The sequence below is a fragment of the Ursus americanus genome, chromosome 33, assembly GCF_024610735.1.
Source record: "Ursus americanus isolate L20-20 chromosome 33, mUrsAme1.1.p, whole genome shotgun sequence".
Classification (NCBI taxonomy): Eukaryota; Metazoa; Chordata; class Mammalia; order Carnivora; family Ursidae; genus Ursus; species Ursus americanus.
Genome location: NC_142159.1, coordinates 12,854,911 through 12,870,845, shown reverse-complemented (window position 1 = coordinate 12,870,845; position 15,935 = coordinate 12,854,911). Strand labels below are relative to the sequence as shown.

Genomic DNA, 15,935 nt, shown 5'->3' with positions numbered 1-15,935 from the left:
TTAAACATGTGGATGTCAGGGGTTACAAATGAGAACACATTTTGTAGGGTGCCAGAGGATTTGTTGGGTGAAAGACTTAAGCAAAACATCATGATAAATAGTGTGATTTGGAAATCCATTGGGCTGAAGCCTGTGAAATAAGGGAAGCTCTAAAGTTCAATACCATTTATTATTTAGACCCCCCCAAAAATCCCCAAAAGGTGGGGATCAGACGGTGGAAATCCAGTCTCCCCCTAGAATGGAGAGGTTATAGTGAGGGAAAATGGATTATATACAGCAAAACAAATAGCATCAGTCTTTTGTATCTCTACCTCAATAGGTCTTTAAAGCCTATTATTTTCATACGTTCCCACAATTGATTTTTGTTCTTGTTTGTTTCTGTTCTCTCTCTCACACTAAGACATACCACTATTCCTGGTGGAGAACTGAAGCTTAATGATTATAATAGGACCAATTCTAAAGTATCTGTGAAAAGGGGGCATAGGTCATTGACGCATAAAAAATACAAAAATCTGATTTTCACCTGCCTTACTGTAGTTTTGCACCATTTTTTTTTTTTTTTTTTTTTGGCCACAGTTACTAAAAAGCAGTAGAAGTCTGTAAGTGATAAATGAAGAGGGAATAGAAGTTGGAGACCTACACGATAGCCATTGAGAGCTCCCATATTGACAATTCTGAGGGTTTCTTTGAAAAAAATTTAGTCTAAATTCTAATTTAGAAGTTTTTAAAAGGAATTGAGTAGTTCAACAACATCTGTGAATATTGTCCTTATTTTATGTGAGAGAACAAATAAAAAGCCAAATGACTTGCTGCCAGTTTACTCAGCAGGGCACACGTAGAGCCGAAAAGGGGGTGCTTGTGCGTGTCCAGTATTGTTCAGTAGCATTTTGAGTGCATCAAAAAACAATAAAGTGCATCTAGCTAAGGCATTTTAGAAGTTCACCAAGTTGAGAAGCATACTATTTTGAAGAATTATTTTTAAAAAAATATCCTGGAGGAGGAGGAGGAATTTACCTCTTCCTGATCAAAACAATAAGTCAAATGTCCACGCCTAACATTTTGCCTTGACGGATTACTTCTGTCACAAGGCTTGGAGTAGAGCAGATGGTCATGCTACTTAGAGTTTTCCACTCATTTGATATTTCCATGAAGAAACTATTTGCCAGAAGCCAGCCACAGCTACAGTTGCCCTGAGATGATGCTAAACCCTGATGAGTACAGACCTTTGCTTACAGAAGCTGGAGGATATTGGTTCAGCCCTTTCTGTTAAACCAGTCAGGATTTCCCTGGGCTAGTAAACTTCGGGACAGCTTGGTCTTGTAATAGTTGGAGTGGGACAGAGTTAGCAGTAACTCCAGGACCAACAGCGTAGAAACGATGTACTTTTGTAACTTCTTCTTTGTCTTAATAAAACCAGGCTACTTGTTAAGTACCAGCAGGGTCACCTAAGAAGATGATTTCTTTACAGATGTGCTAAGATTGTCATTTCCATGGGTTGATTTTGATCACCTCTCTCTTTCTGTTCAAATCTAACCGCATTGATGATGTCAGAAAATCATGAAATGGTCGATGATGTTGACTTAAGCTATATCCAAAAATAATGCCCTGGCTTGCCTTCAGCAAGAGAACCATCATCTGAAAGATAATATCTCTAATATCGTGTGCACTGAATTACAACATAAAATTCCATGAAGCCCATAAAAAAAGGCACTGTGGCCTTTTTTTCAGCTAGCTGTCTGTTTTTAAATCTTTAACTGTGTTCTTCCTGGAGGCATATTCCTACTGCCAGTGGTTGCTCTGAGCTGGTTTCATTGTCCTATCTGCCACTGAACAGTCTTCTTGAAATGATACAAGGTGTTCATTTTATTTTTTGTAGCCTTTTTGTTGCTTGGAATTAGATTATTGATGATGTATTTTTCTCATACTGGGTCTTTAAAAAAATATTTTATTTATTTATTTGACAGAGAAGAGAGACAGCGAGAGAGGGAACACAAACGGGCAGAGAGAGGGAGAAGCAGGCTTCTTGCTGAGCATGGAGCCTGATGTGCGGCTCAGGACCTGAGCTGAAGGCAGATGCTTAATGACTGAGCCACCCAGGCGCCCTCATTATATTGTTTTAATATCTGTTCCTCTGATGGCTCTGATATTATTGGCATCCATTCAACCCAACAATGCCTTGACGTAGATTGTGCTTATGTAAAAATAATTGTTGAGCGCTAACTATAGGCAAAGCATTGTTCTGAGCACTTAGCATTTAATCTGACATCCTTATTGAGTAAGGGTTATTATTTTATAATTCTATTTTATAGTTGAGGAAATGGTAAGGGAAGCAAAATAATTTGCCCAATATAGAGTTCTGGGGGAGCCAGAGTTTCAGTCTAGAAAGTTGATTATGGAGCCCAAATCTTCCTGGGATATACTTAAAGACTGTTCAGACTTGTTTGCGGTTACTGTGATATTTCATCAATCCATCCTTTTATTTTTTAAATTATCATTATTATTATTATTTTTAGAGTGGGAGAGAAAGAGCAGGGGGAGGGGCAAAGAGAGAGAGAGAGAATCTTAAGCAGGCTCCACCCCTAACACAGAGCTGATGCAGGGCTCAGTCTCATGACCCTGAGATCATGCCCCCAGCCGAATCCAGAGTCGGGTGCTTTACCAACTTAGCCACCCAGGCACCCCAAAATCCAATCTTTTAAAGTGTATCAAATATACAGTAATGTATAAGTGAAGAAAATGTTGCAATACTATTAAAGATTATTGAAATATCTTGTGACAAAAGGCAAATTATTTAACAATAATCTAAAAAATTTGAAGAGAAAATAACTGTAAGGACATTACTGGGATAACTGAGAAAATTTGAATATAGATGCTGATTTAGGTAACAGTATTATGTCAGTGTTGTTTCCTGGTTTTGATAATTCTACTCTGGATTGTGTAAGAAAATGATCTTGTTCTTACACAGTGAAGTGCTTGGGAATAAAGAGCACATTTGTCTTCCTCTCAGGGCTCAGGGAAAAAAGTATATGTATAGAAATAGAATGATTTTTAAAATGGGCAAAAATGTAATTAATTGGTAACTCTGGGTTACGAATGTACAGAAATTCCTTGTATTATTCTTACTTTTCTGTTTGAAATTTTGTCAAAAGAAAGTTACCCCAAAGTGAAGGTAGAAAACAGGAAATGAAGGTGTAACATTCTAAGAATTTTTTTTTTTTTAAGTCAAGTGAGGGATTGTTTCCTGTGCTCTGATTTTTTTTTTCTTCCTTTTTAGGCATTGGAGGAAGGATCTTGAAATAAAAAAATCTTATCAAAAAACAGCTTGATTTTTGTCATATTTCCAAATCTAGCCATTCAGAGCTCCCCAACTTTCCAGGCGCAGTATTTTCCTCACCTCTTTAATGGATTGGGCGTGGGGCGAGATTAAAAACATTAGTGCCTCTAAGAAATAAGATACAAAGACAGTCTACTTTTAGTGATATTGAAAGTTAAATTGGGTTATATCATTTCCCTGCCTAAAAGCCCTCATCGGCATGCTGACATTGACTGTTTTTGTATCAGGACTCTGTAACTCTACTTTCAAGGAGCTTGGCCCATGCCCCCCTTTCTGACTTTGTCCCATGCCACCCCACCAAATACGGGACGCTCTGGCCACACCAGGTCTTTGTGCACACTGATCTGTCCGGCCTTTGTCCATGAACTGTTGGCTTTGCCTGGAATGCACCCCATCATTTTGCTGCTGAAATTCTGTTCATCTTTAAGTCTCTCTATCACACCCATGGGAAACTGTCTCTAATCTCACGTGGAATTAAATTTTCCTCTGTCTGTGCTGCCATGTCAGTGGGGTAAACACAGTGTGATCTGCTTTCACTCAGCAGTCCTTATTATGCATATACTGTGGGCCGGAAACTGTGCCAGGGCCTAGGGATTCAAAGGCACTCCTGGTCTGGTAGCTGGGAGTGATTTGTAAACAAATAGTCATGGATAAGTATGTAACAGAGAAATGAACCAAGTGCTCTGAGAGCTATGAACTCTGAGCGACAACTTAGTCTTGAAGAAAAGATTACAGTGAAAGCTCCAGTGAGATTCCGTCCCCCTCTCCCCCCCCACCAGGCCCCTTTCCAGATTGGAGACTTCCAGCACAATAATCTAATTAGAGGTATAAAGTTTAAAATTATGGCAGTACCCGTGGGCTACCCAGGTAGATATGTGTAATAGAAAGCTGAAAATACAAGTCTGGAACTTAGGAGAGAGAGGTTGAGTCTGGATATAGGAATCGTACAGATCGGTGGATTTTGGTGTGTGTAGGCAGGAAAGAGTTAGAGGCAGATCAGAATCTCTTGTATTTTATGAGACTACTGGTCTTTTTCCAAGCTCTCCCCTCCCCTTCATTGCCCAAAATTCTGCTCTTGCTCCGGTGACATCCTTCCCACTTACAGTTCATCGTGGAGAATGAGAGGCAGTATCGAGCACCCCATGTGGTGTGTGTGAACCGTAGGGTAAGCAGGAAACACAGCTGAGAAGCCCTGGTGGTTAAGTGGTTAAATGCTCGAGTGGGTGAAACCAGTCAAGAAGAATAAGATGAGGAGGAAGGAAGGGGATGAAACCTCAAAGAGACGAAGTTGTAGAGGGTAGGTGGAGAAAGAGGAGCCAGCGACAAAGACGGTGGGGAGGAGGGAGAGCCAGGAGGACGGAGACCCGGAAGGCAGAGGCAGGGCGAGGTTGCAGGGTGAATGGGTGGGCGGCAGTGCCTGGTGCTGCAGACGCAGGCCTGTGCGGGCACTGTCAGCCCAACGGTAGTGGCAGAGGTCCAGTGGCACTGAATTTTCTGGCGAGTGCAGCTGAGGAACAGAACACAGCAGAGCAGGTTGCTTTTTCTAGGGACTTGGTAGGATAGGTGAAGGGAGGCAGGTGGAGAGGTAGATGGAGGGGAAGGTAGAATCCACAAGGAAAGGTGGTTTTTTTTAAGAATGGGTGGGTGGGGGTGGGGAATCTTGAATAGGTGTGTCTGCTTAGGAGGAACAGAAGGAGAAGGAGAAATTCAAAGTATAGGAGCTAATTCATGGAAGAAGCTCCTTTAGGAGTGGTTAGCGTTATGTAGGAGAAGAAATTCTTGCTTTGGTGGGAGCTCCTTGAGGATTGAACTATTTCTTACTCCTCTAATATCCCTAATAATACCTGACATGCAACGGGCATTCAGAAAATGTTTATTAAAATGAGTAAGGATTTTACTTTTGGGGATTAGTCTTTCTGATGGGTGTAGTAGAATAATGAAAAGAAAAAAAAAACTCTGCTGTTTTTAGCCTGTCATTAACACCTGTCATGTACACTGTATAAGCAATACATTTGCAGCACTGTGTTCTTTGAAATAACATGGAAAATCACAAATGAAGTAGTATTAAGGTAATAATAATCATGATCACTTAATTTTTCTGTGCCTGATTGGTATTTCTTAAATTCCATTTCAGCATCTTGAAATATGTTATGCTCAAGGCACTGTGCTTGGAGTTCATCAGAGGAGACAGACGTGCCCATAAAGTCCGTATAAGACAGACCCTGTTCCGTTATTTAACAGAGGGACACTATCCACTCCATGCCTCGGGGTTAAAATTATTAATTTTTAAATGCTCAGAAAAAGGACATCTCTTTGATTGTTGTCTATGTCAAATTTTGCCTTTTGTAAATATTTCTTTTTCTGTTTGTTTAATTAATTTATTTGGGTGGGGAGGGGCAGAGGGAGAGGAATAGAGAGAATCTTAAGCAGGCTCCACAGCCAGCACTAGAGCCCGATTCGGGGCTCAATCTCACCACCCTGAGATCATGACCTGAGCCAAAATCAAGAGTCAGACCCTTATCCAACTGAGCCACCCAGGCGCCCTAAATATTTCTAATATTAACAAAGACCTACTCGATAGAGATAAACTTCTGGTTCTGTGGAACTTAATTCTTCGGGAGTATATTCAGAAAGAACAGATTGGTTAGGAAAGGTGAAGTCACGTCGTTGCAGACAGATTTCACGGTGCAGATGGTGACTGAATCGTGTGGGTTTTATTCCGCTGCCAGTTTCAGTGTTGTAGACCGAAAACCCAAAACAAATATGTGAAGGCAGTTCCAGTTCCCATTTTCCTTCCTACTGCTTGTAAACTAGTTATGGATTCATACTAGCTCATTTTGTATTGCCCCCCCCCCTACTTTCCCCCCAATTTCACTAGAAAACTTGTTGCCTTTTTTTGGTCTTCTGTCATTGCCAGGGAAATATATTACATAAAATATGCTAAGCAAATCAAATTAGAATATATAGAATTTATTTATGAGGACTGTAATGAGCGGATTTAAACTCTGGTTTATCTTTCCTGAATAAAATTGCTTCCGTTGATGAATTGCTGTCTTGAGAATTGACTGAAACAGTATTTGGCCTTCAAAGTCTTATCTTTATGCTATTTTCTTTTTTTTTTAACACCAGATGCCTGGTAGACACCTTAGGACTTCAAAAACGGACAAGACCTGCTTTTAGGGGATAATGCTGAGGGACACTATGAAATCTTGGAATGATAGCCAGTCGGATCTCTGTAGCAGTGACCAAGAAGAGGAAGAAGAGATGGTTTTTGGTGAAAATGAAGATGATTTGGAAGAGATGATGGATTTCAGCGATCTGCCTACCTCACTTTTTGCTCGCAGTGTCCATGAAGCCGTGTTTGAGGTGCAAGAGCAGAAGGTAGGCACGTATCCCGCCTTCCCCTGCATTTGGTAGCGGGCTCAGCGTTTGCGGCTGCGGGGAAACGGCAGATTGCTGCTGCCCATTTGCGAAGTGCGTTCCTGGCCCATGACACATACAAAAAGCGCGCATCAACCTTTAGACATTGCTGTAGCATTTTAATTGTATTTTATGAGACTACTGGTCTGCAGCACATAGGAAGTATTTCAAAACCAGTCCCTTCCCACAAATATTTTGAGAAGCACCAGTTTATAGTGACCTCTGAGTCAGGTCTTATTAAGTCCTGATTCATTCATTCATTCAGGTCCTAAGTCCTGATTCGTTCGTTCGTTCATTCATTCATTCATTCATTCTTGGAGCCTGTGACTAAGGAAAAGCTAGTGATTTTTATCCTGGCTTCCTATTACTTGGGAGTAAATGCACACAAGCCAGAAGTATTTTAAGCTTTTACCTGAGGCTAATTATATAATTAGGACTATTTATAAATTCATTGTAACAGAATTGTTAACATTTCTTGTATTAGTTTCTGCAGTTTGGGGAAAAAATGATTGAGTTTATTTTTTAAAGGCCACTCTCCTTTAGTTCATTCATTATTTACCTGGAAAGAGAGGTTTTATGTTTGGCTTTTTTTTTTTTTTCCATCATGACCTCACAAAAGCCTATAGGTCTTAGTTGTACCAAAGTAAAATATTCTTGTCATTGGTAGAAATTTTGAAATTTTGCATGTGCTGAGACTTTTTCTCAACATACCAGCCCTTTAATTTCCTGTCTGTGCACCCAAAGTATTTTCCTTCCGGTGACTTTCTGGGAGAGAACTTGATGTAGTTTGACTCACTACATACAGGCACTGTGCCACTTGTTTCCAGGGATAAGAGTAGGAATTGCAACAGCTTCCGCCTCAGACTGTGTACAGTCCAGCCGTGGAGGTGATAAGTAATTTGGCATAAGATGGACTACTAGTGCCTTTAGAGGCGCTTGAAAGTACATTGAGGTGTAAGAGGACAGGAGGACAGCCAGCTGGAGTGAAAGATCTTACAGGGAGATGGCACTAGAGAAGAGCCGTGCGAGCCGGGTAGGAGTTTAGCAGGGAAAGGAAAGGGAATTCGAGCCAGAGGGAACAGAATGAGCCAACGAGCTGACTCCCGAGAGCGTGGACACGTCAGGGAGGAGTTCTTGTGGCCGGTGCACAGGTGAGACATAGCCAAAGTGAAGTTAAGTCAAGCTGGAAAGGTGAGCCTGGGGCGTCCTGCAAAGTTCGAGGGGCTTGCCCTTCTTCGGGAAATAGTCTTCTGAGCAAAGGGGTGACAATCAGAAGTATGTATGAGGAAGATCCGCAGGCGACATGTGAAGGGCAGAGCAGTGGAGGTGGAAGGAGAGCCCGAAGCAGGGGGCCAGTTAGGACACTCCTGCAGTGAACCTGCCTGGAGATGCTGAAGCCCCTGGCGCACAGCGAGGGGGAGAGAGATGGCCACCGCCAGTTCTGTACCTTTCAGGGTTGTTTTCATTCACAAGTGTTTTCTTTCTCAGGGTCAGCCATGATGTAGACCTTTTGAAATCGTCCTTCCTAGTTTTCTCAAAATTTTTAAGAGATCTGTGTTTTTGTAGAATAATTACATTAACCTTGTTGTTCATTTGTGATCCATGAAAACCCACACATATTACTAGTTTATCTTAAAATTATATTCCTAAGGAGTCTTTCAAAAAACCTCACAATGGTATGTGTTCCAACTTCTTCTTTTTTTTTTTTAAGTGTAGCATTGGAAGTTTTTTTTTTTAACTTGCCAGAGTGCTGAGTTCTTGTTGATTTTCATTTTAAAAACCATTTGGGATTATATCTAACCTAAATTAAATTGGAAATCATACCAGCAGAAATTCCAATAGCAGTTCAGTCAGTGGACTTCATCTTATATACAATTCTTAGTCATGTGAGTTTTATATAAAAGCCTTAATGGTAATATCTGAAACTGCAGAATGTTCATTTTATAACTGGAAGTTTGTACCTTTTGGCCACCTTCACCCGTTTGCCACCCCATCCCCCCTGCCTCTGGCAACCACGAATCTGTTCTCTGTATCTATGAGTTCGTTTTATTTGCTTTGTTTTTAAACCCCCATCTAAAAGAGATCATATGGTAATTGCCTTTTTCTGTCTGACTTATTTCACTTAATGTAATGCCCTCAAGGTCCATACATGTTTTTTTTTAATTTATTTTTTATTATGTTCAGTTAGAGGTCCATATATGTTGTCCTAAATGGCGAGATTTCATTTTTTTTAAATGGCTGAATAACATTCCAGTGTGTGTGTGTGTGTGTGTGTGTGTGTGTGTGGTGTGTGCATGTATATACATTTTCTTTATCCGTTCATCCACTGATGGACACTTAGGCTGTTTCCATGTCTTTGCTGTTGTAACAATGCTGCAGTAGACATGGGGGCACAGGTACCTTTCCAAGTTAGTGTGTTTGTTTTCTTGGGATAAATAGCAATGATTTCTTAGATATGACACCCAAACACAGGCAACAATAGAAAAAAATAAATAAGTTGGATTTTATCCGAATTTCCGAATTTAAAAGGTGTACATCAAAAGACACCATCAATGAAAGGGCAGCCTACAGAATGGCAGGAAATATTTTCAAGTCATATCTGATAAAGGATTAATATCCCAAACATATAAAGAAATCCTAAAATTCCACAACAAAAACCAAACAACCCAGTTGAAAAATGGGCAAAGGACTTGAATAGACATTTCCCTAAAGAGATACAAATGGCCAGTAAGCGCATGAAAAGATGCTCACCATCACCAATCGTTAGGGAAATTCAAATCAGAATCACAGTGAGATGTCACCTCACACCCACTAGGATGGCTACCATCATAAAAACAGAGAAAGTGTTGACAAGGATGTGGAGAAATTGGAACCTTTGTGCATTGTTGGTGAGAATGTAAAATGGTGCAGCTGCTGTGAGAAACAGTGTAGCAGTTCCTGACAACATTAAGCGTAGAATTACAGTAGGATCCAGAAGTCTCCTTCTGGATCTATATACACACAGAATTGAAAGCAGGGACTTGAACAGGTGTTTGTGCACCAGTGTTCATAGCAGCATCCTTCACAACAGCCAAAAGGTAGGAGCAACCCAAGTGTCCATCGATGCACAAATGAATGAATAATATGCGGTATATACATACAGCGAAATATTCACCCTTAAAAGTGAGTGAAGTTCTGATAGATGCCATAATATGCGTGGCCCTTGAAAGACATACTAAGTGAAATAAGGGACACAAGAGGACACGTATTGTATGATTCCACTTACATGAGATAGGGTAGTCTGGCTCATAGAGACAGAAAGTAGAATGGTGGTTGCCAGGGCTGGAGGAGTGGGGAATGGGGGGTTATAGTTTAGTGGGTACAAAGGTTCAATTTGGGGTGGTAAAGTTTAGAAGATGGATAGTGGTGTTTCACAACAGTGTGAATATACTTAATGCCACTGAATTGTACACTTAAAAAGGATTAAAATGGCAAATTCTGTGTTTTGTTTATTTTACCATAATAAAAATATGTAAAGTTAAAAAAAAGAACCCATTTTCTTGAGTTTAACATTCTTTGTAGTATGCTTTTATATATTCATATGTATATATATTTTTGTTGTTGTTAAGATTTTATTTGAGAAAAAGAGGGAGCACAAGCAGGGGGAATGGCAGAGAGGGAGAAGCAGGCTCCCCACTGAGCAGGGAGCCTGATGCGGGGCTCAATCCCAGGACCCCTGCGTCATGACCTGAGCCGAAGGCAGCCGCTTAACCGACTGAGTCACCCAGGTGCCCTGCATAAGTGTATTATATGTACATACACGCACACGCATACATATTATACACGTGTGTGATACATATGTGCTGGGCACCTCTTTTGCCCCACTTCACGTCCTCTTGGCCCAGCTTTTCACTCCAGCCGTCGCTAGAACACCCAGCCGTGCGCAGGTGTAACTCACAACAGTTGGCCTCTGCTGCACCATAGGTAGCATTTCGTCCCAGCGTTTCTCTGCTGCCCGCGTGAGGTTGCTCAGCCTTGCTGCCGCCTGTGCAGGGAGGGAAACGTCAGGGAGTTAACATCCCACAGGGCGACCCTTGACCAGTGGCAGACTGAAGCCAGTGAATAAGGCCCCCTTCCTCTGACACTGAAGCCAAGTCTGAGGGTCTTCTCACCGCCTTCTCAGGGCTCCCGGCCAGATCGCACCCTGGCTGACCACGGAGGTGAGCAGCTTGATAACAGAACCTGGGCGGAAGGAGGACTGGCTTCCGCCCTTCCCTGTTTCACTCTTTCCACCCTGTCCCATGCAGTCACTTCCCCAAACAAACTCCCTGTGTGTGACCTTCCCTCACCCAAGGAGTCCAGGTAAGACACAGGTGAATAACTTCCAGGTCTGGTTATTTATCTGTGTGAAGGCACTATCCCAAGCTCTGAAACAAAGGGCAATTTTTAGGTCATGCAAAAAGGATAAAGACTAATATAAAGAAAATCCATGCGCCCACCCAATTTAGCTAATACAATTTTACTAATATAGTTGAACCCCTTGTGTCTCCTCCCATAGATAACTAGTATCTGAACTCCGTGCTTATGATTACCCGTGCAAATTCAACTTTTTATTAAGTCTAACCATATGAAATTGCTGCATTTGTAGGTCAAATGATCAAATATTGGTATTTCTTCTGGTTCAACGTAACTATATGTATATATACTATGGTTGACCCTTGAACAGTGCTGGGGTTAAGAGCACTGACCCTCCGTGGAGTTGAAAATCATGTATAACTTTGGATTCCCCCCAAATTTAACTACTAATAGCCTGCTGCTGACCAGAAGCCTTCCCAATAACATAGTCAATTAACACATACTTTGTATGTTGTATGTATCGTATACTGTGTTTTTACACTGAAGTAAGCTAGAAAAAATGTTACTAAAATCACAAGAAAGAAAATACGTGTACAGTACTCTACTGCATAAAAAAAAAATCCACGTATAAGTGGACCCACACTTCAAACCCATGTTGTTCAAGGGTCAACTGTATTTTAAAAATTTTCTATTTGCAGTTGATACGATTGTCCATTTGGAAAGGAATCGACAGAGAAACCGTCAGAACTAATAAGTAAGTTTAGAAAGATTGTAGGATATGGGGTCAATATACAAAACCAACTGTACCGTCCATATGCTGGCAGTAAGTATTTGGAAACCGAAATGTAAAAAACATTACAGTAGCACCATGAAATACCGAAGTATGAATCTAAGAAAATATGTGCAGGATCTGTGTGCTCAAAACTGTAAAACACTAGTGAAATACGTCATATTTTACATTATTTTAAATTTTATATAAACGGCATAGAGTATGAATTCTTTTTTCCCCTCAACATTTTATCTGTAAGATTAATCCATGTTCAAATATGTATTGTTTCACTTGCTGTATATTGTCCCATTCTACAAAATTGCCATAATATTTACCCCTTCTTATGTTGGACATTGAGATTATTTTTGATAGGTTGCTGTTGCAACAGTGATGCTGAATGTTCTGTAAATGTCCTATATATGTGGGGGTGCAGGGGGTTCCTCGAGGTGTGTACCTAGGACTGATGTTTCTGGCTTGTAAGGCTGCATTTCTGCAATCCTAGCAAATACTGTCAAATGGTCTCTAAGGTTGCTATACCTGTTTGCATTCCTGCTAGATTTGTGAGGGTTCCCATTGTACCCCAGCATCACCAATACATTCCATTTTCAGAATTGAAGATTTTTGCCAATCTGGTCATTCACATTTCTGTTACTTTTTAATGAATTTCTGGGTAAACTATAAACAGATGCTTCTCAAACTCACTGCTTAGTGGAGGACCAGGTTTTTCCTCCAGACTATCACAGACCGATGTCTTCGCAAAATGCACTAATGTCCAGCAATGTAAACTTGCCAAAATGTTTCTAGACACTTCTCAACTTCTCTACTGAACCGTATCGCGGACTGGTAGCAAAGTTCCTGGACTCGCGCTGGGTCTTCCGACCACACACCACTGTATATCATAACATTTAGGGATTTTCAGATATCTTAGGAGCTCTTGAAATGAAAAAGGTATCTCCAGTTACCTGCAGTTATGTTTATGGTTTCCATTGTGAATACATTGTCTCAAAACCACAAGTTAAGAAGGACTTTGAAACAGTTCATTAGGTAATTAGGTATCCTGATTATCGGCAACATTCAGATATCACTGAGTTATAAGGTGCTTCGCTGTCATGGTCTTAGACATCACTGGTTTACAGGTTTCACATTCTGGCTTGGTGCGCGTGTGCAGTGTATCTGTTGATACTGTTGAGCCCTGTGCCAGCCACAGTCGTTACAGGCTCTAGGGAGACCACGGTGAGCGAGATCAGGGGCCAGCCCTTGTGGAGTATAGGGAGAGAAAAATTAACACGCAAACAAGTGAGTAAGAAGTTCCGATATAAATGTACTACGAAGAAAATAAAATAGTAGAGGGTTAGGGAATGACTTGATGGGTGGTCATTTTTAACGAGACTGGTCAGGGCAGACCTGTCTGAAGAAGTGGCATTTGAGCTGAGACCTGAATAGTGAGAAAGAACCAGTGTAATATTGAGTCCTCCTTGGCTTCCTATAATTTGACTGAAATTTATCCTACCATCATTCAAATAACTTTTCTCAAATGTGTATATCGAGTCCAAATGCCTTCTCGTTTACCTTTAGTTAGACATATAGCAGCACCTATCCTGCATCAAAGATTTTCTTTTCCCCCAATAATCTCATTTCAGTTGGGGAAGACCTGCCATTCCCCGAATCAAGGCAGGACACAAAGCTCTTAGGTTCTAAGAAACAGCTGGATTACCCATGTGCGGATATTCCTAATCTTCCAAAGCAGGGCTCCTGTGGGTGGGGAGAACTCAGGAGTGAGCCAGCTTGGAATGGGCACGTGTGTCACTGCCACACCGCCTGGCCCAGAGCCCAGCTTTTGAGCCTCGTTGCTCATTTAAGTATGTGCTGAATAAGACTGGGAGCGTCGTGTATGGGGTCGGGATACCAGTACTCCCCAACGTTTATGTTGAAGCTTCATAACTAATTTCAATAACCATGTATTTTCTATTTATTTCCTAATCTGATTTGCATTCTATTTTTACAAGTTTTATAGATGATATAAGGGCCGCAGAACGTGTCTGTAGCATGTGTATATGTGTATGTATGTGTGTGTGTATATATATATGTGTGTATATATATATAAAAGTAGATAAAAATATATATTGGGAGTACATATCAAAATATCTTTACTGGTTTGAGAGTGCAAAGAACTCTTTTTTTTTTTTCCTGAACCATTTTGAGGTTAAGTTGCCAACAATGATGGCCATCACCCCAGTACCACAATCTGTGTTTCCTGCAAGTGAGAGCCTTCTCCTACCAGAAAACACAAAATTCAGGAAATTAACACTGGTATATTACACCCTTCTCATCCTCAGACCCCCATTCAAGAATTGGAAGGTGTCTCGATAATGTCCTTTATATAAAAAAATCCAGCTCCTTTTGAAGCATTGCATTTAGCTGTCAGATGCCTTAAGTCTCCTTCAGTCTAGGAGGATTTCTAGTCTCCTCTGGTCTTTCTTGGTGTTCACACTCAAAGATGATAGGCTGGTTATTTTATTGCATGACTCTCAGTTCGGAAAGAATTCATTTCTAGTTTTTCCTGTTTCAAATTTGTAACTCTTATTTGACAGAAAACTAGCTTCCATTATCCATTATTTGCTTGTGCAGTCACTCTCTCTGTGTATAATTGCCACCATCCACCCTCTTTCCCATGTGGACACCCTCCTTCCCCGCCCTGTGCTCCAGTGCCCTGCCCCAGACCCACCATGTGGAAGTCCTCTGCACCCCACCCAGATTCTGAGTCCCATAGCGTCATCCTTACCCTGCCTGGGATCCAGTGTGCTGTGCTGGGCCACCCTACCACAGAGACACATCCTGACCCCACTGGGGTGCCATGACCCCACGCTGGATTGCCTCCCTGCACAGACCTCGCTCCTCACCCTTCTCCCTTCACTTGGGCTTTGACACCCCGTGAGCCTGCCCTTTTGCTGAGATACCTTCTCTGCTCTGGGCAGTCTTCCCGCATGGGCACCTTTCTCAGCCCCCTGAGCTCCCACACCCTGCGCTGGGCTGCCCTTCATGGTCACACTGTCCTAACCCTGTTGGGTCCTGGCACCCCATGCTGGGCCTGCCTCCCAGATGGCTACCTTCTTCACCCCACTGGGACTCTGATGCTCTCTCAGGGCCACTGCATCTCCCTTTTCACCATCAGCATGAATGCACCTACTTTCCTTGACTTTTCCTAAAAAAATGTTCAGGAAGAAGAAGGCTACCTTTTTCTTTTTAAAGAACAAATAATACAATAAGTTCCTTCCCATGGCTGTTTGTGACATTCTTTCAAGTTTACATGTCTTTGGAAAGGTGGGTCCCTAGCTTTCAAAATGACCTTCACCCTCTAATGTCCTTTAAGAAAACACCACCAGAAAACAAACTTGTGCCCTGGAACAAATCACAGTCAGTATGTGGTCCTTGTCGTAGCCTCAGCCCCTAGGGTAGGACCAGCCTTATTGAATGAGTGAGTGTGGGTGAACAGCGAGGAGGAGTTTAACAGGACCCAACACACAAACATCTGATGGAAGCCACAGAACTAGATCCCCAAGTCACTGGTAGCGCCGAGCACAGGGGCGAGCCTGAGGATGGAACATTCTAGATCTTTGTGCATAACTGACCTCGATTAAAGAGAATCCTGTCTTTCTGCTTCACCTTCTCCTTCTAGACTTTAATAACTTCGTATCAGCCATTTCTGTTTGTTTTAAATGGTTTTTCAGTCCGCTGTGCTAGCTGGGCACCATGAATGCATGCATGGCAAAGCATTTTCAAGGCCATCCCTGAACAGTTAATTTTAAGAAATAGCAAACAAAACAAAAAGATAAAATTAATACGTTAAAAGCCATCAAGGTGAAAGCGATGTATTTTTTCAATATGAAGAATTCTGCTATAACTACAAAAAAAAAAAAAAAAAAGAATTCCTCTGTCCTCGCCCTCAGCTCAAGTCCCAAGTTCATAACAGAGTAACCCACGTTCCTCAGTGTCATAACAGAGAAGCGGCGGTCTCTGCTTCGAAGGGTCGGGGGTCACAGGTCAGGTTCCGAAGATCCCGAGAAGATGGACACTGAT

At 41.6% G+C, this 15,935-nt stretch overlaps 1 protein-coding gene across 1 annotated transcript in view; it reads left to right on the top strand.

The window, feature by feature from the left end:
• RCAN3 (regulator of calcineurin 3) overlaps window positions 1-15,935 on the top strand; it is a 29,289-nt gene that overhangs the window by 1,387 nt on the left and 11,967 nt on the right. The window contains exon 2 of the mRNA XM_045782305.2: window positions 6,464-6,715. Coding sequence (XP_045638261.1) covers window positions 6,521-6,715 — 195 coding nt within the window. The 5' untranslated portion in view covers window positions 6,464-6,520. The remainder of the gene's footprint in view (window positions 1-6,463; window positions 6,716-15,935) is intronic.